The 27,734-nt window shown below is 47.7% G+C and overlaps 1 protein-coding gene across 4 annotated transcripts in view; it reads left to right on the plus strand.

The window, feature by feature from the left end:
* Positions 1-27,734, plus strand: part of GMDS (GDP-mannose 4,6-dehydratase) — a 494,691-nt gene that overhangs the window by 277,319 nt on the left and 189,638 nt on the right. The window contains exon 8 of one of the 4 annotated variants that reach the window (XM_081247796.1): positions 23,231-24,107. The exons of the other annotated variants lie outside the window; for them this stretch is intronic. Coding sequence (XP_081103922.1) covers positions 23,231-23,434 — 204 coding nt within the window. The 3' untranslated portion in view covers positions 23,435-24,107. Of the gene's footprint in view, positions 1-23,230; positions 24,108-27,734 lie in introns of those variants that run through there. 4 annotated transcript variants of the gene reach the window in all.

Here is a 27,734-nt window from a genome sequence, read left to right on the forward strand (position 1 = left end):
TTGGGAAAATACCCTTTTATTGGAGTCTTTTAAGTTTTATTTCTAAGTGCTATTTTCCAAATATCTAATCATTGACCTGGTTCTCCACTAGATTCTGCCGAAAGTACACTGGGTTCATTTATACTTCAGTTCCTATTTCTAGGGATTAAATAATACCTGTCCAGAGCATTAACATGTACGTCGATGGGCATTGCTCATTTCCATGCTTGTCACCCTTCTGTAAACGTGACCAGTGGAAATGTTAGAGCCTAGACCCACAGGACTGCGAGTCAGCCGTCTATGTGGACACGCTCCAGAGCACAGCTGTAGAGCCAGGGGCTCCCCAGGGGTCGCAGGTTACAATTTTGAGGGTAAACACATCGCATCATCCCTTAGAACACCCATGGTTGTAACAGTGGAAGGATGTCCCTGGGGTATTAACTAATGCAGATGGGTTTGCACAGCTGACTGGAGGCCTTTCTCAAGAGATGATATTTCTCTGTGCAGTTACGCATCACCGCTGGACCAGGACGTAGCCAGTCACATGCTCGGGTGAGCTGGAGAAGGCAGACAGGTGTGGCTGACCTCTAAATCCTGGGCGCTTGCCTCAGAGAGCATTTTGCTTCCAGGTCTTACAGGTTGTATAAAGTTACTCCCCAAAGGAAGCATCCCTCAGACAACGTGACCTTCCTCTACCCCCACCTCCTGAGCTGCAGACTGTAAAAGGCCGCTGGGCCAGGTGGCCCAGGACACAGTGCACCTTCCAGGATGGTCTTTCAGTCTCTCCCGGTGTTTTTCAGTGGCCGTCTTGGCCGTGTCTGGATTGCTCTTACGTAGAGTGTCCCGGGTGTGACGAGGGTGCAACCGCTTGGTGAGCGCGTCCGCCTCCCATCCCTTCCCCGCTGAGGCCCCTTAACCGTTTCCGTCAGTGGTTCTGCTGGCTACCGGGTCATCCGCAGCAAACTGAGACCACTCTCCTGTGGGTCTGACCCTGAGACTTCTGGAACGCTCTCCGACCTTGGGGGCTGGAAGTGAGAGTTCCGGCAGCACAGCATCCCTGAGGTGACCTTGCGGGGACTGCTGTCCGTCAACCCGTGAGAAACTCTCTGCTGTTGTCCCCAGAAGGACGGGGACTCTGATACTGAGTCGTAGCAGGAAGTGGTTTCACTTGGGCAGTTTAACCATAACTGTTACCTGAGGAAGTTTTTCCTGCAAGGTCAGTCCTCCTGGCTTGCCCGCCAAGGGAAGAGGTAAAGGTGGTCAGAGAACGCTCTACGTGGGAGAATTAATGATCTTATTTTTCACTATAAATCAGGACGGAAGGGGAGAGTTTTACTTCATGGTACATTCTAGGTAAAAGTTCATTGCAGAAACAAACGGAAAGGTCCATATTAATACCTAACGTTTGTGTCGTGCGTCAGAGTTTTCAGAAAACGTCCCCTCATTTAATCAGTGCTCACGATGGCACTGGGTAGTGTGGTTGTCCCCTGTTAGGTGAGGGAGCGTCACAGCACAGGAGTTCAGGAATTGCCTGAAAGCCGCCCACGAACCTGGGTCTTCTGCTCCCAGCCCTTCCACCTTCTTCAGCCTCACCCCGCAGCCTCCCAGGAACCTGGGCAGAGCTTTGTTTCCTTAAGGAATCTTCACATTTATTTTCGGAGTCTGTTCATTGCATCATGAGGATTACATCCTTTGCTTAAAGGTGAAGGATTATATAAATCAATAAATGATCTCTTTTACGTTTCACTTCAAAGCCTTTTCTTTTCTCATCACCTTCAGCTCCTCAGCATAACCCCAAACGCAGGTCATACTTCTAGTGTTACCAACATTGAATTATCTTTTTTTTTTTTTTATTTTGCGGTACGCGGGCCTCTCACTGTTGTGGCCTCTCCCGTTGCGGAGCACGGGCTCCGGACGCGCAGGCTCAGCGGCCATGGCTCACGGGCCCAGCCGCTCCGCAGCACGTGGGATCTTCCCGGACCGGGGCACGAACCCGCGTCCCCTGTATCGGCAGGGGGACCCTCAACCACTGAGCCACCAGGGAAGCCCTGAATTATCTCTTTGTTTAATGAAGATGCAATCCAGGATACATTATAAAAATATTTTACTCATTTAATTAACACACACATGCACACAAAATCATTTTTCCTGCATATTTTAAAACATGAGATTAACAATCTTAATTCTTATTCTGAGCACATTTTACTTTGTCAAGTTTACTTTGGCATAATATTTGGCAAATAGAAATTGTGAAAATATTTGGCAATACTCCAAGATAAAAAACCCATTGAGGGCTTCCCTGGTGGCGCAGTGGTTGAGAATCTGCCTGCTAATGCAGGGGACACGGGTTCGAGCCCTGGGCTGGGAGGATCCCACATGCCGCGGAGCAACTGGGCCCGTGAGCCACAACGGCTGAGCCTGCGCGTCTGGAGCCTGTGCTCCGCAACAAGAGAGGCCGCGATAGTAAGAGGCCTGCGCACTGCGATGAAGAGTGGCCCCCGCTTGCCACAACTAGAGAAGGCCCTAGCACAGAAACGAAGACCCAACACAGCAAAAATAAATAAATAAATAAATAAATTAATTAATTAAAAAAAAAATCTTAAAAAAAAAAAAAAACCCATTGAGAACGTCTTGATATACAGTACTTCAGTGACTTTAGTTGTCAAGATTCCATAGTCTTAAAATCTCTTTTGATTCCTAATCTACCTGTGTAATTCTGGTGTGTAACAGTTTTGAGATGATAATAGAGTGCCATGGGTTTTATTTTGTGTGCATGTGTGTGTTAATTAAATGACTAAAATATTTTTATAATGTATCTTTTAGCATTTATATACTTTAAAAACATCTTTTTAATCCTAACAGAGATTGTGTTGGCACATACTTTTCCAGTCTTTGTGTGTGTGTTATGTGTATATGTATTTATGTAGTATGTAAATGGAAAAAAGATTGAAAATAAAATATATTCAGTTAAATAAAAGTTATTCGAATATTGTCTATAAAATCTGAATCACAAACATCAAGATTGATGTTCTTTTACATTAGTTCAAATTCATTCATTTGAAAGAGTTTTTTTGGAATAGAACTTTTTTGGATATTCTTACAGTATTTTACAGTTTTGTATTCTTTTTATTTTGAATTATACATGCCCAGGAATAGGTAACCTCAAATATGAGGCCGTCCCATATTTTCCAAAGGGAAGAAACAAAAAATACTCTGAGCCAACCGAATATTTAAACCTTAAGGAATGTGGACAAAATGGTTAAGTGACTAAATAAATATTTAATTTGCTAAATTAAGTACATATTCATATTTTAAATAACATTAGGATACTTAGAAATATTGGAATTTTTCTTCTTGCATTTTATAAAACAATTTTATCTAATATCCTCAAACGCGTCTTTGGCATCTTTTCGAGTTGTCGTTTTCCTAGAGTCCCTCACTCCTCCCAGGGCTCTTAATCCACTGCTGGTCCCACTAGGGGACATCCATCCCAAGGGACCTCGGCCCCTGGTGGGAGAACGGGCTGCTGCTTCCTTCGTGGCGTGGACAGGCCATGCTTCTGGGTGCTCCCCACCCAGAAGTCTGGCTTTCTAAAGGGATAGAATTCTACGTCTGCACTGACATCGAACACAGAATTGTGAGGTCATGCTCACAATAATTACAGCTCATTTTTTTACCTCTTTCTTAAACAGATTCTTTCACGTGGCCCCTTGAATCATGGAAACGGGGACTGATAGATGTTATTTCAAACGAGTGTGTCTTCCCTCTCGCCCTGCCACCCTGCCATGGTATTTAGTTGTTCAAAACAGGATAATCGAGAGTCTGCCCATGGTCCCCAGTCCTCTGTCAGGACTTGGATAGAAGGTGCACTGGGAGGGAGGGTCAGCATTTAAACCACACTGTGGAAGAAACGTCCACGTCTTTCTGTGTCACCTCTCAAATTTCACGTTTCTTCCATCAGCTTTTGCATATAAGCAAGGTAATCAATTTGAAATTCCATCAGGCCAGAGTGAAACACTCGAGTCAGGAACAGAGTGACTGCTGGCACTGGCAGCCCGGAGGCTGGGCGGCAGTGCTGTCCCCGGGGGCCATCGCGGGACGAGTCCCATGATAGACGGCGGTGCCCTCCTGGGCTGCCGCCTCTCACAAGCTGTGCTGCTGTGGCCCTGGGGGTTTCATGCAGGAGGTGAGGGGTGGGCAGGGGTGGGCTCCCCGGTGTGGCTGGACGCTCGCCTCTCCCTCCCAGCGAGGGGCCTGGGCGGGGGTTGGTTGGCTGCTGTCACCAGCTCCTCCCACCCACCCAGCTGGCCTTACCGAGGCACCCGACACCCCTGATAAAGAGCTGGGATCGTCATCACTTACAAACATGCAAGCGCTCAGGTTTGGGCCTCTCAGCTGCCAGGCAGGCGTCTCAGGCCGGGTCTCTCTCCCTCCTCTGCCCTGGTGCCGCCCGGATGCCGAGGGTCGAAACCCGTGTGTGCCCGTCTCCAGAGACACCGTGGCCCTGCTGTCAGAGCCGTTGCCCCAGATGCCCTTCTCCCCCTGAGCAGTGGGGCCCTGGCCTCGAGCTGTCCCCAAAGCAGGGTGGCCGTGCCCCCGGCCCGAGTGACAGCCAGCCGCCTGAAGGGCAAGTGCTGGGAGGAGGTGGAAGTGCACGACGCCGAGTGGCACGCACGCTCGCCTGGCATCCCTGGGGCTCTCCTCGAGACCCTCCTCATCCCCGTAGCACCCCCTTACCCTCCCGACAGCCTGGAAGGTGGGTTCTCACTGTCACGTTGCCTCTATAAAGTACGGAGACAGAGCGGGAAGGGCTGCTCGTCGGACGTCCCGACCTGCCCCTGGCTGGCTGGGTTTTCTGTCTTTCCTCGCCCAGACCCAGAAAAGTGTGGGGTTCCAGCGGTTCCCAGAGCCCGGGTCTGCGGCACCAGCACCAAGATGCTGACGCAGCCCAGCCCCCGCTGAAGACACGTAAACAGCTGGGGAGGGGCGGCCGCGGAGGCCAGTGTAACAGAATCGGCCGCCAGCTTCTCAGCTGCCATATGTGCTGTGTAATGCTTGTCATCTCCAGTGAGTCATTAAAAGGTTCCCCTTAATGGGGCTTTGAAGTGCCGGGCCGCTTGAGCGCTTCCATAAATTCCACAAACAGCCCTCTGACTGCGCTAGCTAATTGCTTGCTCTTTGACTTATTAGGATCAACTGAGTTAAATAATTTGTCACATGTGTGGCTCGTAATAAATAATGTGACCAGCCGGTTTGTGAGCTGTTTGGGTGATATATTGTACCCCTTTTGGATGTTGTCACACGTAGCTAGCAAATGGGGGCTGTTTCATCCAAAGGGCTATCTTTTCCCTGCAAAGAGAGTACGTTCTGACAGCAATTGGGGAAAAGAAGTTAGAAGAGTCTAGTTACAAACAAATGTGTTCATTTCTACTTCAGCCTTTCCGTGAAGCATTAATCATCATTTTTCTTGCTTATTAGGCATATATATCACACATCATGCAAGTCATAGGCAAAAGAATAGAAATAGTAAGTATTGAATTGTTATCGTTAATATGGATCAAGTTATTACAGTTAAAATATCATCCGACCCCCTTGTGGGAAGGAAGCTGTCCCTGCTGGTAGCCTGGTGGGCGTCCTCTGTCCCCGCAGCACTGCATTCGGGCCACGTTGCTGCTGTGGGTGTGGAGGTCTGTCCACGGGTAAAGACAGAGGACAGTAAGGGCAGGAGATAGTATATGGGCCAGGGAGAGATTCATTTGTAAAAAGGGATCTGGGAACCTAACCGTCCAGTCGTAGGAGGGAGCATGCTTTGCTCGCACTTAGAGTTCATACTTCATTTGCCCGGGAAACAGTCTGGAGCCCAGAGATGCTCCCACGTCACCAGAAGCACAATGTCCCAGCACTTCTGGGCCCCTTGGCTTTGAGATCAGTGTCGTGTATTTGTTCACATTCAGAAAAAAAAAAAAAAGGAAAAAAGGGCAAGTTTCTTGCCATGTTAATCTTTTTCTTTCCTTAAAATTTTTTTATTTATTTATATTTTATTTTTGGCTGCATTGGGTCTTTGTTGCTGCACATGGGCTTTCTCTAGTTGCGGCGAGTGGGGGCTTCTCTTGTTGCAGAACATGGGCTCTAGGCGCACGGACTTCTGTAGTTGTGGCTCACGGGCTCTAGAGCACAGGCTCACTAGTTGTGGCGCACGGGCTTAGTTGCTCCGCGGCATGTGGGATCTTCCCGGACCAGGGCTCGAACCCATGTCCCCTGCATTGGCAGGCGGACTCTTAACCACTGCACCACCAGGGAAGTCCCATGATGTTAATCTTAGTCTGGACTATGTTCATGCAGAAAGTATGTGATTTATAAGGAAAGAATTGAGCTGTTTGTAACTTTTTAAAAAATCCTTACAAGAATACATCATAATTGTCTCTCCTTATTATTAGCAATGGCAGCTTCATACAGCAATTTTATTGTATTAGCGTGGAACAGATGAATCTGAAGTGAAGGTAGTTATGCTTTTCTTTTGTAGATTAGTGCGTTCACAATTTCACGAAGTATTTCCAGAACAAAAAGGGACAGGAGAAGTCCAGCTCACCAGGGCTTGCTTTCAGCTTTTCATTTCATGGAATGTCACTTATAATTTATTTATTTGTCTGTGCTCCCCGAAGCACTCAACTGAAATAATAACGGCCTTAAGTAACACTTTTATGGCAATTTAAAAAATTAAAATACTGCATTCTCTGTATGTGCTACTTCAGAATTAATGTGCTTGTGCTGTTTTCTCGAATGACCTATTCTTTCTCTCTCTTTGAATATATTTACTTAGTGTTTTAATATATCTCTATGCTTGCACATTATCACTGAGACAACAGGCAATAAAAATGCCAGAAAGTCTCAAACAGTGAGGCCAAGAAGTCAGGAGCAGGCCCCAGCTGGAGGGTTTCCCGCCTGTGCCCCGGCCGGCCCTTTCTCAGCCCACGGCACTCGGGCCTCTCGTCTGGATGTTCACAGCGTAGTTAGATAACGATAACATCTGAGCGTGCAGGGGGTGGGCGGCGGTGGGCGGTAGGGATGGGGCGCGCATGGCTGTGTTCAGTTTGGAGGACACGAGGGGAAGCCACCCAAGCCTGGATGTGTTTTATCTGTGGCCGGGGGATGCCGTGCACCCAGCACCTGGGGCAGGTGGCACTCAGCCCCGGGGCCCGTGCGCATTTGTTTGCTTACAGAAATCAGTTACTCGGTCAAATTTATCATGTCTGCTGTCTATGAGAAGTGATATCAAGAAAAATAAAGCTAATCATATGGCTTCATTTAACTAATAGTGTGTTTTGTGTACTACTCCTGAATGACTTTTTAAGCTTCATAGGTGTGTCTTGGGTGTAGCCACAGTAAGGGTTCTATTAAGAGGAGTATGTGGACAGAAGAGTGTTTAAAGTTGTTTATCTCCCAGTGGCCAGCACTGTAGCGCGCTTCCTCCTCTGAAAAGACCAAATGTGCTGGGGTGGGGCGCACCCGGCCCATCCGAGACTTCCACCTCGCGGGCAGGAGCCTCGGTGATGGTTTGACCTGGAGCGGCGCAGCCGTGCTCTGAACACGCGTGGGGGCTGTTTGGGGGAGGGGAGAGAGAGTGGAGTTGCGGATTGATGGGCACGTGTTCTCCTTCTGCGAGTCAAGGGCATGATGGGCCTGAAAGTCCAAGCTGGACGATGCACCCTTCTTTGAGCTTCCCAACTGGGGGCAGTGGGAGGCATGTCCTGGCTTCCTCATGGTCCAGCGATACAGCAGGGACCACAAAGCACACTTCTTCCTAAAGCCGGTCACAGCAGTCCCACGGTTGTCACCGGCACCAGAGCAGGAGCGACTGGGAGAAACCAGCACCGATTTCTCCACTTACACCCTCGAGCTGGAGACGTCATCACAGGTGCCCGAGCGGCCCGTGGGCAGAAGCCGCCTGTCACGGCCTTGTCCCCACTCTGCCCAGGGCACAGGCGCCGTGTGACCTGCTCCTCCTACAGTGAGAGGGCGGCCCCTCCCTCTGGGGCGGCAGACATGGTCAGAGACCCCCTCCGCCTGCAGCCCCCTGCCCTGTTAGGGTCACCTCCTCCGGGGACACAGGCTGCCTCCCCTTTCTGGGGTCGGGGGGAACGTCCCGAGGAGCCAGCCTACCGGGCTTAATGACCGTCGCCCCCAGGAGGAGGGCCGGGCTGTGTTTGGGGGCGACCGCTCCTGTCCTTACCAGGTGTCCTCCAGAGTGACGGGGAGAGAGCCCACCCAATGCCCCGGGACAGAATTGCCTCTTTCCTGAACGGCACTCCTGGTTGGGGGTTCTGTGGGCTCTTCCTTCGGACCCTCAGTGCTTTCTTTTCTGCCTGTAAACATTTCCATCCACTTTCTTCCCCTGCTAGTAAGATGGTCCAGGGATTTTCAGTTCCTAACAATGTCAGAGACGTTCCTGGGTAAACACCTAATGGCCGTGGCCAGGGCTCGGATGGCCGGTTCAGGACACCCACGTACCCCACCTGCGAGATCTGCGCAGCCCTCCAGCCTCTGCCAAGAGCAGAGAGAGTCTGAAATCATTGCTGTGAAAAAAAAGACCCCTGCCCGGCTCTTCTTTGCAGCCTCGGGTTAGCTGGCCGATGAGCGCGGACCTGAACCACGTGTGCCTGCGCTGGGCTGATCTCTCTGGTCCTTTGCCTTCTCTTAGGGTGCCCTTAAAACACAAAGGACAGAAACCAAAGGAACACGTGAGCATCTACAGAGGCACCTTTGAAACATTCCCGGTTGTGCCCGTGTCAGAGCAGAGCATCCTGGGAACCGCGCCACCCGGGCCCCTCCTGGCGGCAGCTGCCCATCTGCTGGGGACCGAGAGGGGCCCGACGTCCATCCCGCTGTCACAACGTGGTGTCAGATCCCTTTCTCAATATCTCCTCCTCATGATATTGTTTCAGTTGTGGGTATTCACGTTACAAGATGTCCTTAAATCACTTTTAGAAGGAAAGCGCATGTGAATTATGCATAATTAATTTTAAACGAACATTTTAAATTTTAAATATTCATACGGAATCTCCTCTTGATTCCTTTTTCCCCAGTTTTGTTGAGATGTCCCTGACACACAGCCCTGTGTAAGTTTAAAGTGTACAGAGTGCGATGACTTGATCACATCCGTTGTGAGATGGTCACCACAGAAAGTTAACGCCCATCACCTCACATAGATACCAAGAAAAGCCCTTCTCTCCCTGTGGTGAAGACGTCTGGGGTCCGCTCTCCTAGCAGCTCTCAGATGTGCCACCAGCCCTGTCGCCTGTAGTCACTGTGCTGTGCGTCGCATCCCAGTGCTTGCTTATCTTATAACTCGAGGTTTGTACCTTTGTACTCCTGACTTCCAGTAACACACAATCACTGCTTTCTAAGATTCTGGTTACAGGGCTACTTTCCTGGATATTAAGTATCTGGATACACGGTCTATGTCATGTATTCCTGTACATTCTACAGCTACTCAACATCTACTTACAGCCTTTGTACCAGAGGGTCCGGAAAGAGCCCTCAACTAAAGTCAGAGATTTAGGAGTGACCCCCAGCTCTGTCCCGTGTGACACCTCTGAGATAAATTTCATCATGTGTAAAGTTCTTTAACTCAAAGAGCCTTTCAAACTATTAAATGAAGGAAGGGATGTAAAAACGCCCACCTCAGTGCCCTGCAAAGCCGTGTTCTCAGTTTCCTCCCATCGTTCTCGTTCCCTGGGGTTGAGGCGATCTCGTGACGGGAATGCACTCGGTTTATGACACTAAGTGCTTTCAGCCCAGATTCCCACTTGCCCCCATGCTCATCTGTATACTCTCACCCCATCGGTGCAGGAAAGTGTTTCCCAGGTGACCTGGTTACCCACCTAGCATAGACTGGTGGGTGCATTTATGGGTGAACAGCTCCTGATCGCAGAACAGCTGTTGGGAGATGAGGTGGACTCTCGGGGCCCTGCACTCCTAGAGCGGCCTCACTGGGGAGAAAACACCTACGAAATAACAGGATGTTTCTTCCACCTGCAGACGTTCTGCCTTCCCTTGTCAGGGCTCCTGAACATGGGTTTTCTTTTAGTTTCACCTCTCACCAGTTTTAACTTTTATTCTGGTTGGTTTTCTCAGAATTTTCTTCTGATTTACTGACTTATTTTTATTAAACATCTTTAAGTCATACTTATGAATAATTCAAAGTTACTCAAGCAGTAAAGGGAAATTTCCTCTTATACCTTTATCTGTATCTAAGATGCGTGTCCACTTGTTTCTAAGGGTCTTTGTGGTGGAGACCTTCTCGTGTAATAATTAGGGAAGGCTTTGAGGTTTCCGTTTTTAGGCTGAGTGGGCCTTAGGATGTAAAGTGTTCTGGTGGTCTGAGTGCACAGAGTTGTGTTGTAAGATCCAGATGGATGGATTCTAGATTTGTCAAAATTGTTTCTGTCTGTATTTGCCCACAAACCCGATCAAATCTGCCAGACGTAACCTTGCTGTAACCTCTTCAGACTCGTGCCTAATTGCTGGTATTACCCTATAATAGTATAAATAAGATATGTCTTCATTGACACTTCAGAGAGGAAAAAACTTTCCTTTGTAGAAAACCTGTAAGGCTTGTTTTATGATGCTGATTTAACCACTGTTTTAAAGTCTCCCTTATTTTGACTGTATTAGCATGCCCTTTAAAAATGCAATGTGTGGATATTTCAACTTTAAAAATTGTTACAATTTATGCTTTTGAGTTCCAAGTCATTTTTCCATGTATTAAAGAATTCACCCGAATTAAAATCATCAGAAGGAAACACATAGACTCTGTAAAATTATTGTAAGTAAATTGAGAAACATGGCTGAATGTATCCGTGCGACTTGTCCGAAGCAGCGTTTTGCAGAAACTGAAGGACAACACTGATGCTTTGTTAACTGTTTTTTTGGGGGGTGGTGCTAATTCAAAAGTTACCAAAACTATTAATGTATTATAAACCAAAAAATGCATTTCTGTTATCATCCTGTGAGTTTGCTGTGCTGGGTGGTTTTTCTTCCCGGAAAGGACCCGAGCAGGCTGTCCTGCCCGGGCAGCAGGGCGGCCGGCCGCCTGAGTCCCCAGCCTACGGCCCCAGCTGCCAACCAGACACCTCCCAGCTCTGCCTTTTCCAAAGTTAGGAATAAAACCCGTATATTATAGGGAACGATTTTAAAAAGCTCTCAGATGTGTTCCTCGCTGTGATCTCGGCAGGTTTTGTTGTTGAGCTTCGAGAGGCCAGTCCAAGTGGCCGTGGACTTGCTGGTCTGGTGGCTGAGGGCTGCCCCTCACTGAAAACTGGGTCCTGCTCGCGCCCGATGACCTGCCTTCTGCGTGGCCGCAGTAGCTCCAAGCACTTAACATTTTTAAGCCTCTTTTCCCGTCTGTAATGTAAACTCTGTGAAGCTCCAGCTTTTTTAAAGCGTGTCCCCTGCACTGATTCAGCTCACACAATAAACCCTTTGTTCCCGGCCACATTTCCCATTCATATATGTATATCCACACTTGCACTGTCTAATATTTGTCTGGTCTGGAGTAAGCATTCACCGTTAATTACTGCATAGACATTTTGAACAGGTGTGGAAGCACTGCACTCCCCCAAGTGCAGGCTCTTCTCCGGGCTGCCAGGCAGCACCGGCCGAGGCATGAGCTTGAGGTGCAGGCGGAGGGGCGGTGGGTAGAGGGCAAAGAAATGCCCAATGCCACATGAATCAGAAATTTCCAGGTATACATTATGCGCCACCATAACATCCTTTACCGCAGTCTGCGTGCCAGGAGTGGAGCTCGGGTAGTTTCTAGCAGAAAGGTGTGTTTTTCTGTGTGAGTGGGGATGGCGGGGAGGGGGGAGGGGCTGTGTGTAACCCCGCATTTTTCTCCTTCCCGGGGATTGCACACCCTCGGCCGCCTTTCTTGGGGCTGTGGTGTGAGCAGATATAAAGCAGCATTTTTCTCACTGCCTCTGGAAACAATGGGGGCTCTGTTAGCAGGAGCCGGGCCTCTGCAGACGGCCTCGCTGGCTACAGGGCTGGTGGAGCCCAGGTTCAAAGCCGTCGGCCTCCGAGTGCTTTAATTCAGCATTATTTTTGCTGCTCTAACCTTGTTTTTTTTTCTTTTTACATAAACCTTCTGAGGCCTCCTTGTTTGGTTGGGAACCGAGCAGTGACTTTTTCTAATTAGATTAAAGTTAATCAAATGAAGACTTGGATATTTTTTAATGTCATTTAATCTCCTTCTCCTCCTCTTCCCCCATGGATTTTATCACCTTAGCTCAATTTGTTGCGAGATTTCACCTCATTTTTGCCTAGTTTCAGGTTTTTGAGTTTGGAAAAATAGAGGACAACAGGCCTTTTCGGGCATCTCTGTTTTTCTTGGAAATAAACACAAATCAGTTGTGCATGTGCTACATTTTACAGAATTGTTGTCCTCTGCTACTGCTCTTTCGACTATTGCAAATCTACCAGGTTGAAGAAGTGAGAGAGGAGGTATAAAAATAAAAGTTTCTATAATCAAGGACAAAACAGGGAAGAAAGGTTATAAAGAAACTTAGTTGAGAAATATTTCTTACAGAAAGCAATTGATGTCTGAAGTGAGGGCCGATGAAGTTAGGATACTTCGGTGGGTTTAGGTGATAACGCTGTGAAGAGGGACCCAGTGAACACAGACGGCGGAGTTTCTATGCTCCAGCAATAAAAATGTAAACATTCTTTCTTGTTGAGTCCAGATTTATATCCTCTGTGATAGGTTTTGCAAATGAACTTTGAAAACAAGGCAAAAATAGTTCTTATGTCAGACATTGTTGTAAACTCTAGAATCCATATGAAATTGGACTTTAGTTAGAAGAATCTCTCTGTCTTCTGGTGGCGGGGGCGAGGCCACAGAGTGGGGGACGCCGCGGGGTTGCCGCTTAGCTGGAGTTTGACAAGCATCCTTTCTGCTCGGACGAGGGGTCAGGTTTCCAATGTGTCGAGCTGAAGGCCGTGGGGTGGTGTACGGAGGGGCCTGGTTCTGATTTTTAAGTGGTGTTAAGAAGGTCAAGGTTCACATTTTTTCCATTTTATCCTGAGTTCATCACCAGAAAATCTACCTTTGCCACATGTAGTAAACACTCCTAAATGGATGAAGACCGGGAATGGGGATCGTAGGGTTGTTCCCACTCCCTGCTACACGCTCATGTCCACTGTGTAAAAAGAAAAATCCGTGTCGCCATAGACTGACCCACTGCTTCATAGCTTTGCCCAGTTGTCTGATCATTAAAATGTTCTTATTTGTAGTAAAAATAGATAATTTACTATTTCTAATCTTAGAAAATAAGAGTGGAATGCTATTTTATTAATTCATCGTTTTTCCATTGTCACGGTTCTTTAAATTTATACTTCTATTTTTAAAAATGCTGTTAGGAGCTACCTTATGTAGATACATTGTATCGAAGTTCCCTATCTTTTTTTTTTTTTTCTAACACAGAGGTTAACTATAGCTTCCCAAATCCCTGCTTTGAAAGATTAATTAAAGTGCCATTCCTATGCAGTAAGACCAATGAATAAGAAAAGTTTTATAAATAACTCTTTCATATCTACATGTTTTATCTTCTTCAGATTGTTTTTGAACTGATAATAAACTAGGGAACATATTTCTTATTTTTGTAAAAAGTGACTTAAAATTTTTTTCATAAATAAAATGTATGACCTGCCTCTCTTAGATGATTTAATCTTATCAGTTGAAAATGACCACTTTTTTCCTGTTGGTTTATTGGCTAATTTGTTTGAAATTGGTTAATGTCTTTTTAAGGCTACACACTAGAAAATATGTTACCCAACTTGTTTTTTATTTTTAGTTATTTATTTTTTTTTTGGCGGTACGCGGGCCTCTCACTGTTGTGGCCTCTCCCGTTGCGGAGCACAGGCTCTGGACCGGGGCACGAACCCGTGTCCCCTGCATCGGTAGGCAGACTCTCAACCACTGCGCCACCAGGGAAGCCCTGTTTTTTATTTTTTCATAACTTTAAAGGTTGGTGATTTGTGAAGTTCTTACAAGACACAGATATGAAGGGAGTCACATGCATGTGACATGATTGCGTTTTATTGATAAGTGTGTGCTTTACAATAATGCCAAAGGTAGAGGGATTTACACACTGTGTACCTTCTGTGCTGTTTAGACGTACACGTGCAGGTGTCCTCACTGCATGAGCTGAAGCAAAGGTGAGCACGTCTAAATCTTTACTTAGGAGGGATTTTAATGTATACGACGTTTTAAAAGCTTCTAGGAGGTGTCAGAATCTTTAAATCACTAGTATAAAATAGCCCATTCTCATGCTACATAAAAGTTCTTTTTAAAAAAAGCTACCCAGATACTTCATGTAAATTTAGAGGTGTTGAATAAAATCACCAGGAGACTTCCCCTCCCACCCCAATTATATTGGAAGACACACACACACGCACACATACACACACACGCACGTGTTTTCCTGTGTTTGGAAGTGTGATATGAGGAATTACTATGTGGACACATTACATAACACTTCAGGGTTTACAGCCAAGCGTTTGTGGGTGCTGTTTCCGGTCCACTCATCCTACACACAAAAATGTACTAAAACAAATAGGAAAAATATACCCTCTAAGGTGAAATCCTAACACATTTTCTTTTTGACTTGCTAGAGTTTTTCCTGTGGCGAGTTTTCCTGTGTGTTCCGAGAAACTAGCGGTTGTGAGTGTGACCCGCCGGCTGCAGCTCGTTCATAAATCCCCCTCCCTCTCGATGGCTTTACCAACTCCTCCAGTCACAGGTGACAAAGGCCACTGAGGCAACAGACAAAGGCAGATGCTTTTGAATTTCATGTCTAAAGTCACATTCCCTGAGAAATTTTTCTTCCTGTTCTGTGGAGTGAAAATACAAGCATCCTTCCTTACACGTTAGAAAGTAGAATAATGTACTTAGTTTAGCTTCTAAGCAGTTGCTACTTCTAATCAATTATGTATAACTTCAATATTTAACTTCTCTAATTTAGGGATGTTTGCTCAGCATTTGGTGTAAGCTGATGCAGATTTTACATTTGGAAGAGAGAATGCTGCATGGAAAGACTTTTCTTAGCAATGTTATAATCATCGTGTGCATAGAAATTATTTCTCTTCTCCACCAACTTTTCAATTATGCCCATTATTTTAACCTGAAGAAAAATATCACTCAACAGTACCAGATAATAAATCCACAATTTTTTACCAAGGAAAATAGTACATGAATAAGACGTTAGATGTTTTCAAGTTAATCTGAGGCTTGCTGGGTGCAACTGGGGAGCATTCTTTGGCAAAGACAGATCAGCATGAGCTATGGCAAGATGTGGGGCTGTATAAATCATAGGCTCTTTCTATGAAGGATTTTAATATTGTTAACCTTATTCTAGCTAATGCAAAGAACTTGTCTGGGCTACACATTTGAAATATGCAGCCAAGTCTTTTCAGTAGCTTGCTGTGCTGTCCCAGCACCTGATACACTGGTGAGTGTTGTTGACAGGCTCTGGCGATGCTGTTCCCTGGCCACCCGATGCTGTGCCAGCAGGAGCCCTTGTCTTTTCCCATCTCTCCTGTCCAAGGTATGTTCATGTAAAGGGAGAACCACTCTTTCAGTTTGAAATATTAAACAAAATAGTTTTTATTTCTCTTTCAGTACCGAGGGATCACCCACAGCCTCTAAAATAAATAAATGAGCTTAACTCATCAAACCAAACATTATTTTTATTGGTCTGGTTTGTGAAGAATGAGGAGTTCTAGCGCAGAAATATCTGTTCTTTCATCATCATCTCCCTTCCTGTTCGAGTTATTTTCTGTAAATCCTAGTCACATACTCCAAGGTTTAAAGTAACTAAAACTTCGATGGTTGGGAAAGGGGTTGAAACAAATGTCCTCTCTGAGGCTCTTTTATTATTTTAAGGTTTGTGGAATGTCTCTGTTCTTAAACATAGTCAATAATAATCTGCTCTTCAGTTTGAATTGTAACTAAATTTAGGTCTAAGAGATAAAATATATTTTGTCTTTGTAACCTACACGAACTTTCTCAGAAGAAAAGTTGAATGGGACCAAGCGTGTTCATAAGCCCCTGGACTCGCTGTGGTCGGGGAAGGAAGTGCATCTGCCGTAGGACAGGGCTCTGCCAGCTGGCCAGCTTCTCTGTGACCTGTGGGTGCCTCTCGGTCTGTCACTCTTGGAGGGGAGAGATTGCAGAGATGACCTTTAGCCACTGACATTTCTGCTTCATGCCCTGAAATCAGGGGAATTGGATCAGGCTGTGTAGCGCTGGCATCCAGCCCTGGAGGCTGCTCTTTTCACAGGAGCCAGGCTCTCCTGATTTCCCTCTGGAAGGCAGGACCAAGCTGCTTACCCCATTGGCTCTGGGGTAAAACTAACCGCTGGCTGTGCCCCAGGTATCCGAAGCTGGAGTGCCCCGCCCGTCCCCCCCACCAACCGTCGCCTGGTGTAACATTCAGAGCCTTCTGGCATCTGCTTTTTGAGATTATATGACCTTTCAGCTGCGAGGGCTTCTGGATGACCCAAGGCTGACTTGCTGGCCACCAGAGAATGGTGGAGAGAGAATGACACTTCTGGTGACTGCGATCAGCGAATTAACATCATTTAGTTGGCCATTGTAAATATTTCTTAGAAACTACTTCAGTATATGCTTTGGCCTAAAGTGGAAACTTGAAAGCTTCGTTTTCGCACTTGAGAGGCTGTTATTTAGTTGAGGGAATAGAAATCGTCTATATTGTTCCAAAGGTCAGAACCACATTTTACAAGAAAGAGTTCAGCTTAACGTAAGACAGACCGTTACCGACCAGAGTTGTTAACGTTGGCAGTGGCTAACTCCGGTGCAGGGCAGACAGCAGCCTCACGCTAACCGCCTAGTTCTAGAACCCCTGGGCTCCCTGTGCTAGTTAGTTAGCTCCCTGTGTTAGTTCATCGCGCAGACTGTGGTCTTGAACCGCATCCCATCATCCTCCCCACTTTGACTGCACACCTGTCCATCTGGAATGAACGTTGTCAGCCCGGAACTTGGGAGCTGTCGGTCCAGCTTTCTGTCCTGCGCATCCTGAGAGCAGAGCCCTCCGTCTCTGGACGGAGCATCATGCCTCACAGAACATCCTCTGTGAGCAGCGTGCCTGCAGGTGACCCGGCACCTGGCTCAAAAGCAGGGCACTAACTAACTGGAAGACAGAGGAAAGACAGAGCTGGTTTCTGTAAATTACGCTCTTGAATGGGGAGGCCTGGTGTTTCCTGCCCCGACGGGAGGGTGAGCCCTGGCCCAGATGCTGCCCGCTGGCCAGAACTGGTGGAGCAGATGTGGACGGCACCAGGGGAGACGGCAGGTTGACCCCGGGAGGAGCGGGAACCTGGGATTCTTACCTCCCTCGCATCAGCATTTGGTCGTATGCGACTCAGTGAGTTGGAGAACTTGACTTACTGAAGCTTCTAAACGCATGCCTTTACCTTCTGAACCAAGTTCCTAAAAACCCAAACCTGTGGACAAGGCTCCCTTTCATGGCTGGCAACATACGATCTTAAGACTCTTTTTCGTCTGTTTTGGGGCACTCTCCATATATTAGTGAACAATATCAGCTGTTTGGTTTTGAGTCAGGTTTATTGAGGTGTGACTTCCACACAGTGAAGTTCATCCTTTGTGGTCTGTAGCTCTGCGGGTTTTGTAACTGCATGTGGTCCTGTAACCTCCACCATAGTCAGGATTGAGGACAGCCCATCCCTCAGCAAGTCGCGCCTGCCCCATACCTCCGTAGTCCGCGTCCTCCTCTCCCACGTCTCACCCCTTGGAATCACGGAATGCTCCACCCCATAGTTCCCCCTGTTACAGAGCAACATACAAAGGTCATTCTACAGCAGTAGCATCGGAAAGTCTGGCTTCTGTCACTTAGCCTGGGCGTTTGAGATTCACCCCTGTTGTTGTGTATATTTTTTTATTGTTGAGTAGTTTATTGTTGAGTAGTAGCCCATTATATGGAGCGACTTCTTTTAACTGAAAAAAAATTACAGGATTTATTATAATGTTTTAACTGAATATCTAATTTGTGTACTCCCAGTATTTAAAAATAGGTATTATTAAAGTCAGGTCAGTGCTTTATTTTGAATTTCTCTCTTCCTTTTTTTTCCTCATTGATTATCTTTTTTTTAAAATTGAAGTATAGTTAATTTACAGTGTTGTGTTTCAGGTGTACAGAAAAGCGATTCAGTTATACATATATATATATATATATATATATTACATATACATATACATATATACTTTTCTAGATTCTTTTCCACTATAGGTTATTACAGGATATCATCTCTTCCTCTTTTTTTTAAAACAAATTATGATATAGATGTTTTGTGGGGTTTTAACTGGTTATTTGCTTAGTCTCTCTTCCTCACTAGAATCTGAGGAGAGGAGGACAGTCTGTATGTCGGCTTCTATTCTAGTTCGGTCATTCAGCAAGATTCTCTAGTTTCGTAAAGTTTGGACTTAGTACTGTTTTCTTAAAATAAGGATGAATATATTTGAAGGCATTTAATAAGTAAATTATGATATTGTTCTTTGGATGCAGTCAAGTGTCATGATTTACGATTTGAACGTGACCGTCACAAGGGCTGTGGCATCGTCTGTGCTGCCCCCGACTGTGCACAGGGAACCTCAGAGGGCGCTGGGCTCACGAGCCGTCCGTGCCATCGAGGGCGGGGATGCCCGACCCCAGACACTTCAGCTGCCCGTCCACGGCCTGTGGTCTCTGGACAGGTCGCTCAGAAGCAAGGGCTTTGGTGTCGCCTTTCCTGACTCATAAAGCAAAAGCAGAAGCCAGATGGGAAGCTCAGCCCCATATGAGGAGGGGCAGAGCTTGGACTCCAGTCTCGGGAGGAGGGGACACGTTAAGGCTGTTACACTTGTCTCACCGCGCTCTTGGTGGCCGGTACCGCTAAGGGTTTGCCACTTTACACCCAATGGAGCTGACTTTTTGTGTTGAAGTCTCACCCAGGGCCCTGCAGTGTAGCCTAGTCTCACCTTCTGCCTGAGGAAGTTTCTGTTCTCGTCTCTCTCATGAGAACCATCTCAGTGATTACTTTGTCGACGGCCTTTCTGTGAGTGGGAGAATTCGAGGAAAGCACTTCCGTCAGCAGAGCAGACACGGCACGAGGGTCCTGGTGGGACTTCTGCCGTGTCCACTGTTTGTCTCCTGTGTAGGTGCTGTGGTTGGATGTCAAAAAGAAATCATGCGACAATACACTGGTCAGTTAACAGCTGTGAGGGCCTCGGCTGAATCATCATTTTGTGCAGGTCTGAGTACAAAGTTCATAAAGTGTAAATAGTAGGACAGAGGACAGGGTGTGTCCCCTCAGACCTGAGAAGCCGACCTCAGGGCCTCTGCTTCTATCTTAGTCCTATGAAAAAAAAAAAAAGGCCCAGAAATGTGGCTGACGTTTCTCCTTTAATGGAGCCTGCCAGCGCTTGTAAACGATCGAAAGCCATTACAGTTCCCTTTTAGAAACGGAATAGATTTTAGCCTCCCATGTGGACGGTAAGGAAAAGAGACTAAACATCATCACCTTTGGTGAATTCTCATAAGATCGATTGACCATCCTTAATATCACTGATGCTGAGGAGGGCCTACAGAAACGTTAAAAATGCCTCTTTACACTGGTCGGGGAGAATGACTTTGAGAGTTAAGAAAGCGTTGACTCTGGGCATCAGAAATAAACATCTGAATTTACTCACCTCTGTTCGTGACATTTCTTCGCCTGTTTTTATTCCTGTTCGGTAATACATAATGCATTCCTCAGCGAAAAGTAATTGGAATAAGTAAAATCTAAACCAAATAGTAGTGTGAAGTAGTAGAAAAAAAGAAATGGAAATCTAGTGACAAGCAAAGCATTGTTATTGAAAGGTTTTGGGAAAAAAGCCTCTTTCACGTTGCTGGCCTGGTTGGGAAGTTTGGTCCCTGGTACAAAGCCATACAGCTGCACACAATATAAAGGAAGGTTAATAGCATATTTGGTGCGTTTATAACTTCCCTGGGGCATTTTAACAGTAAAAATAGTCATTGTTAACCCGGTCCATCTGAACTTAAATATGAGCTTACTTTGCAAGAAATGAGGGGTAACGTCTAAGCAGTTTTCTCCAGGCTTCATTCTTGTTTGAAGATTTAACATTATGGATCCTTTTAGTCTGATTTTATATGTTTTATTCAATGTGCTGAGATGTTTGGAGTCGCAGACTAATGAGATGTAAGGCTCCCACCTCTCAGCTCTGTGACTTTTCTCGTACGTCAAGGGCGTAGATCTTCATGAACGTAATACACACGGGGCTCTGATGTGGTGAGACACGTGTTCATACGTGTAACACAGGCCGGGGGTGGACATGGCAGAATTTATCCTAAAATCAACCTGGTGAATTTTCCAGGATGCTGACCTCGGTGTCCTTTGCTTATAATCACGGAAATGCAATTTCTAACAGTGGCAACCACTAGACTGTCAGAATATTTCACCTTAATTCGTAAACAAAACCAAGTCTGCACATGGTCCATGGATCAGTCCTGCTACAAGATGTAAAGAATAATACAGATGCATTTCATTATATTCCTGATGATGCCAAAAAGACAAGGCCGTCCCTCTTCTCAGGCTTTGGGCATCTGCATTCTGCTGTTGGTTCTCAGACCCACAAACGGGAGGCCAGTATATTCCATTTTAAGAGGCCACTCCTGATAAAAGGAAGTTTAGGAACACTTTCCAAATGAGCCCCGCGGTGACCCTGCATCCACCAACCATTAGCTGGAGCCGAACCGCAGTTTCCCAAGTGTAAGGAGCTGAGATCGTGGACTGGACATCCCTCTCCAGCCCGGGTCCAGCGTGAGCTGACCCAGACCTGCGGCCCCCGTGTGTCCACAGGCCTTATCTCCTAAGAGGAGCTCCAGGAACCCTGTGCTCCTGGCGGCTGGCCATCTCCTGAGAGGGGCGAGCAGCAAGGCCCAGCCCGGTTCCCTGCAGTGAATGTCCTGGTGTGGTTCCCTCCATCTGTCTAAGGCCTGGTCCTCCTCTTGCTTCGTCACCTGGTAATGGTAATTTTCTAATCAGAAGCCTCGGGCGTGTCTGCAGAGGTTGGATTCGCCCGCTGGGTGCTGGTGTTGCCCTGTGGATGGGCCTGTTCATTCCCTTAGTATGTGGTACAGCTGTCTGCATCCTGGGACTAGTTTCATTTGTTTAATTTCTTAGACTATGGGTGTGATTAAAAACTCACGAGTGGTCTTGAATATTTTCGCGCGCGCTCTCCATCGCATGGGAGAACTGCTGTCCTTCAGCTCGAGACAGACTTAGGGAATGAGTGGTCACTTCCGCGAGGCCCTGTTGGCAGTAAAGTGGTTGGTCCCAGGGGCGAGGTATCAAAAGCACACAGCAGAACGAGGGGCCCCTCTGAGTCTGGCTCTTGAAGCTGCACGTCGCAGCCCGGGTGGAGCGGCCCTGCGTGTGGAACCCCGTTGGGGGTAAGGGGCTCACTCTGCTTTGTTGCGTTTTGTCCAGATGGGCAGCTGCTCGTGTCACCTATCCTGAGCAAAGCAGGGACGTCCCCGTCCCAGTGGGGGAGTCTGTGCAGCCGCGGACTGTGAAATGCAAAGAGTGCAAACACGTTAGCTCCCAGCCATGGGGAGAGCTCCTGTCTAATCGGTGGGGCAGTCTGGCACCATACGGTAGCCAGGGATGTTTTTAGGGCCAGGAGGACTTCTCTGACTTACGGAAGTAAAGAGAGAGAGTGTAGGCCCAGAGTTGTAAGTAGGAATGAATGTGGCCCGTCCCCGCAGGTGGGTTAGAGCGCAGCTTTCTGTGAAGAAGCGCCAGGGCCAAGTGAATTACAGAGATGGTTCTCCTGTTCAGTGACTTTATTCACCAGGATCAGGAGATGAAAACGGTTGAGGCATTTTAAACACACGGACACCATTGTGTTATCACTGTCACCTCCAGCAGCTAACACATTTGCCCTCGCTGGCCACACCCCGAAATGCAGGACCTGCCCCTCGAGGCTGCCTGTGCGCCCATAGGGAGGTTTACCTCTCCTCCGCCTGCACCTTGGTGAGTGTTCGTTGTGCGGCCTGCTTCAGATTCCGGAGGATGTGGGACTCTTGTGGGAGGTTTTGGGGTTGAGAGATGGATACACAGACACACAGTGTATATGAATGTTTATTAATCCAACCTCACGATGCCAGAATCTCCCCAGGATGTGCATACATGCCTCGTTACACGTGTGTGTGTGTGTGTGTGTGTGTGTGTGTGTGTTGTAGCAGTAACAGTAGTAGCAGTGGAGAGAAAGAATATGATACGATGCCTATAATTTGTTGGCAAAGTAAATTTAAATTCCATTTTAAATGTTTCAAATTCTGGAAGGTTGAGTTTGTGTATACTTTTCCCTGGTGAATATTATTTCCCTGTCATGCTACTAGTTGGTCATGCTATATTTTGGTAACAAAAGTACGACTTATATTGCTTCGTCCAGTTGACTACTTTGCTTAACATGTTATCCTTCCGTTCTTTCTCCTCTGCTGTTTGACATTGTTTGCCTCGCCCTTGTGACAGCTACCAAGATAACCGATGAGGGAAGTCACACCCTCTCCGGGCAGTGGCATTTTGCGGGGTGCTGTCGGCCGTCCCTGCACTTGGGGCGACCACACTCTCCAGGGCTGTGTCTCTCCTCTAGATGGGACTCTACCTTCCGCCTCTTGCCCTTGTTCTCTTTCTTTAATAAGTGCGTCTTCCCCTCGATGGGAGAAATAAGGAAGAAAAGGACTTGACATTTGAATTACCAGAATACGTTACTTTGATGGTTTTAGCAAACGGGTGGCACCTGGAGAAGATGCTGAGGCTCGTGCTGAGGCCGGGCCTGGGACCTTCTGCTTTGAGCCTCGTCTGTGCCTCCTCGCCCGTTTCCCATCGCGGGTCATCAGGGCACACACGGCCCCTCGTGTCTTCCCTGACCCGCGGTGTGGAGATGATTGATGGATAGTAGACAAAATGCGGGCGCTGGCGATGGCGTTCGTCATGGATGAACAAGGCGAGCGGAAGGTTTTTGGTGCCCGTGAGCCTAGACTACACGCTGTGGCCCCGCAGCGCGGCCGCCTCCCTCTAATGAAAACAGAAAATAGGCATCAGGGCCTCGCACAGGGCCACTTACTTCTCATCTTCCTTTTCTTTCTTTTTCCTGGTTGTCTCTGTGCTTTAGAAAAAGTCACCCTTAGCAGGAAAGTATGACCAGGGGAAGAGGCCGAGCAGTGGACGTGGGACGTCGACATGCCTCCTGTCCAGTAGATGCGTGAAGAAAACACAGGCGAACCTTTCAGGCCCCCAGGAGGGGCTCTGTGCGCAAGGCCTGCCTCCTGCGGGTCTCCCCCGGGGGTGGGGGGGCGGCCTGCGGGGCTCCGGGTAACTAACCAGCAGTCCCGACCTCGCCACCCCTGCTGTCCGGCACCCTGGGAGCAGCCCCCCGGCTTCGGCCCCGGTAGCGCAACACCAGCTGGGGTGTCAGCCACAGGCGTCCCAGACGTGGCCACGGCCCCCTGGGGGGGAACCCCCCCCCGTGGATGAGAACCACTGTTGTATAAGGATGGATGCTGTCGGAGGAGAGAAGGTGGTCATGAGTCTTACTGTCTTTCGGTTTTGACAACGACAAAATCTGAGTTTTGAAAACTGAAATCCCAATTCAGCATGTGGTCTCTTTGCCCTTGATTTCGGTAAAATGAAGCCACCGAGGTGCCTGTCGTCGCTCGAGGCCATGCCCCCCACCACAGACGGGACTCACCTTTCCCCGAGGCCTCTTGCCCCATGTCTGTGTAGGAGAAATTGGTGTGCGTTCAAAGTATGACTTTTTGAACACGTACATTTTCCCGTTTTACAGAACGAAATAGTTTCTGCTAACAAATTTTACCTGGGTGTGAATTTTTACAACTGAGATATTAGTCCTTGAAAAGAGATTTTTATAATGGAAATGCTGACACAGCCTCAGCTGTCCTGCCCCCCAGGGCATCATGATGTTATTCCACTCTTGACCGTGTCTGTGTTCTGGAAACAGTGGTGGCATTGTCTGCCTCTGAACGGTGCTAGAGGCTGGGGTGGGGCAGGGGAGTGGGGGGGTTTGGCACTGGTGTCGGAGTGGAGGAAATAAAACACAAAATACACCTTACGTGCATGACTCATTCATTCGACTCAGGGGATTTCTAAAATGAATAACTCGGTCTGATCCACGAAGGATTTGCGTGTTTCACCACCCACAGTAAATGGTTACCTCTCCCAGGCCATCTTAACCTAGCCTTGAACTGCTGGAATGATTGCCCAATGATGAGTGTTCTCTTTAGTTAACTCATCACTTCACATGTTGATGTCCTGGCAGCCTCCTGCTCTGTGGCAGACCTGGACAGCTTGTCCAGCCCCATGTCCATGGCTGTCCGCGTGTGCACACACACGTCCTGTTATCTCCCGCGTAGCCTTGAGACAACCTTTTACAGAAAGACCCGATGCTTTGTGCTCCGTGTGGCGGTGTTGCATGTCTCGGGCCGTTTTCAGAAGTTTTCCTGTGTGCACTTGGTGAGGAGGAAAGAAAGGAAATGGAAGAGACTCTGCCACGGCCCCCCTGCATTTCCCCTCTTCCAACAAGGACAGAAGTGAGGACACTGTCTAAGTGGTGAGCAGACCTGCCTCCTTCCGCCGCCCCCAGGAACAGAAAAGTAGTCGATACTTGTTATTCTTTTTCGCTAACACATATATATGGAATCTAAGAAAAAGAAAAAAAAAAGGCTCTGAAGAACCTAGGGGCAGGACAGGAGCAAAGACACAGATGTAGAGAATGGACTTGAGGACATGGGGAGGGGGAAGGATACGCTGGGACAAAGTGAGAGAGTGGTATGGACACATATCCACTACCAAATGTAAAATAGATAGCTAGTGGGAAGCAGCCGCATAGCACAGGGAGATCAGCTCGGTGCTTTGTGACCACCTAGAGGGGTGGGATAGGGAGGGTGGGAGGGAGGGAGACGCAAGAGGGAAGAGATATGGGGACATATGTATATGTATAACTGATTCACTGTGTTATAAAGCAGAAACTAACACACCATTGTAAAGCAATTATACTCCAATAAAGATGTTTAAAAAAAAAAAAGAAAAGTAGTCGAGGGTTGTTAGCAATGGAAGTCCAGAGGAAAAAGTGAGAATGAGAAAGATAAGTGCAAAATCATCAAAGCGTGAATTACGAGGAAAAGCATCCTTTCAGGAAGGGTCAGGCTTGTGGAAGATAAATAGTGAAACGCTGCTGTGTAGCACAAAGCAGCAGATGTATCTCTGCATCTAGAACGGACATCTTGACTTCATTTCTGAGTCAACTCATTAGGCAAAATCTTTCCTTGTTATAGAAAATGTACTTGGAAGATTTGACCCTAAGGAAGCACCAGCAAGTCGAACCTGTTGTTTGACTTTCAGTTCTGGGCACACCCCCTGCACGCGTCGTCCCTGCCTTCATCCCAGGGCGAGCAGATGCCCTGAGTCTTCATCAGCTGCTGCCACTGCGACCCAGTGGTTGGAGGGACAATCATGGGAGAGCATCGGTCACTGGGGCCACGGAAGAGCAGTGGTGCCAGGGGCCCCGCGTGGTACAGGCAGGGGCCCTGCACGGCCTCCTTCCTGTCTGCTGCCCGTGGGGCCAGGACCCAGTGTGGTGGTCAATTTCAGACACACACGGGCGGGGACCGCGCACGCGTGTGGCCACTGCTCGGCGGTGTCTGCCAGTGGCCTGCCACTTTCTTCTCATTTGAAAGAGTGCATCTCTGCAAATAAAAGGTGCTTGTTCTGAATAAGAAACAGAAGAGGGGTGTCAGATTGGGAGATGCTCGCATTACAGCCAGTCCAGTCACCTCGGATTTTCATTAGAGCATTTATTTCATGTTCTGTGGGTAGTTCTCCAGTCCAGCTTTTCTTGTTTTTCATTATTATTTTTTTAAATGTGGTGTTTAGTAGTATAAACACCAGGTGAGGGAAAGCTCCTGGTGGCTTAGTGTTGGTGATCACTTCCTTACTGGTTTGCCTGGATCACCGCCCCAAAAAAGCCTTTCCCATTAGGTGCCTGTATCCTGCCGCACGGCTGTGTGTTTTCAGACAGTTGAAATTGCACAGGCAAGAAGTGCATTCCTGCCCTGAAGCTCCTAACTTTAACAAAGTCTGTTATTTCCAGTGGACCCCTTTAATGTGAGTATACTATTATATCATTGCTCACCAAATGCACTTAAATATTTAAGTGACATCAGCAAATACCTAGAACTGATTTCCTTCTGCAATAAAACATATACATTTTCTCAGCCTTGTAAGTCTCCACATTAATAATAACTAAAAGGTTAGAAGACAGTCTTACAGCTGGTCCCTCAGCTCTCCCCTCTTGCTTGGAACAAGCACATGCGTTCTGAATATCTTAACTGAGCTGTCTTAGGTTCCATCCTTCTTCTCCTCCTTTTTAAATCCGATGTGTAAGAAAGAGCGTTTGACTGATGGGCATCCCTTCCCACAGCCCTTCCGGTAAATCTCCGAGCCCTTAACCGCATACCGCCGGCCTGATAGAGCGTTTGCTGTTGTCTATAGTCTGTTATCCTTGGGGTTGGCTTTCCGTGTAATAAAGCACTAAAAATCTCATTGAGTAGGATCAACTTGGGTGTCCTGCGGTTTGCATGGCAGCTGTTCTGCCTGATTCCCACAGCAGAGGAGGGAATTAGGGGGAGCAGCACAGAGAACAAAAGTTAGGGGGCTGCCAGCTGAGTAAGCCCCCCTCCCGTGAACAGGTTGGGGGACTAGCAGTATTTCTGAAGGGCGGGCGGTGACACTTAAGTGAGGTTGGCCTTAGGAAGCAGTCACAGGTCTGGATCCAATAATCTCTCATTGGCCGCGTCTGGAATAGATCTCGGGGTAAATTAAGTGAACTCTTACCCTGCTGTGTGCTCTGTACTTATTAGCCTCCCAGCCCCTAGTTTGACCCTGTTCCCTTTTTAAATTAATGCATCTCCAATTCCCTAATCTAGACATTTTTTTTTAATCTCATGTTTCTTTGTTTCCACCCAATTTGAGGAAATAGCTGAGGAGTTTTCAACTGTTTACCCAGAGGCAAAATTAACAGGTGCATTCAGGGTTATTGGGAGCCGGCCCACCCCGCGGAGGCCAGCCCGGTTGCAGTTCCGATAAACAGGCCGGCGTTGTCAGTTCATTGAAAACCGACCAGGCAACAGGCGTAGCTCAGGGCCCTGGATGAGGCTTCACTGCATCCCTGTGGAGGGGCCTCCACGCCCGTGTCCACAGCAAGGACTTTCTCGGGAACAGAACTCGGGTGACAGAAACCGAATCGGAACCAGAAAGGGCCCCATTTTTTTTTTTTTTTTTTTTTTTTTCTTTTTGCGGTATGCGGGCCTCTCACTGTTGTGGCCTCTCCCGTTGCGGAGCACAGGCTCCGGACGCGCAGGCCCAGCGGCCATGGCTCACGGGCCCAGCCGCTCCGCGGCATATGGGATCCTCCCAGACCGGGGCACGAACCCGTATCCCCTGCATCGGCAGGCGGACTCTCAACCACTGCGCCACCAGGGAGGCCCAGGGCCCCATTTTTAACACAGTCTGGGAATGTATTTACATCCGAGAGCAGCCTGGCACGAGGAAGAAACTGTTCAGAGGTTTTTTGCCATCTGTTTGCTGCCAGTTTGTGCCTT

The sequence above is a fragment of the Mesoplodon bidens genome, assembly GCF_964165515.1.
Source record: "Mesoplodon bidens genome assembly, chromosome: 10".
NCBI classification, from domain to species: domain Eukaryota; kingdom Metazoa; phylum Chordata; class Mammalia; order Artiodactyla; family Ziphiidae; genus Mesoplodon; species Mesoplodon bidens.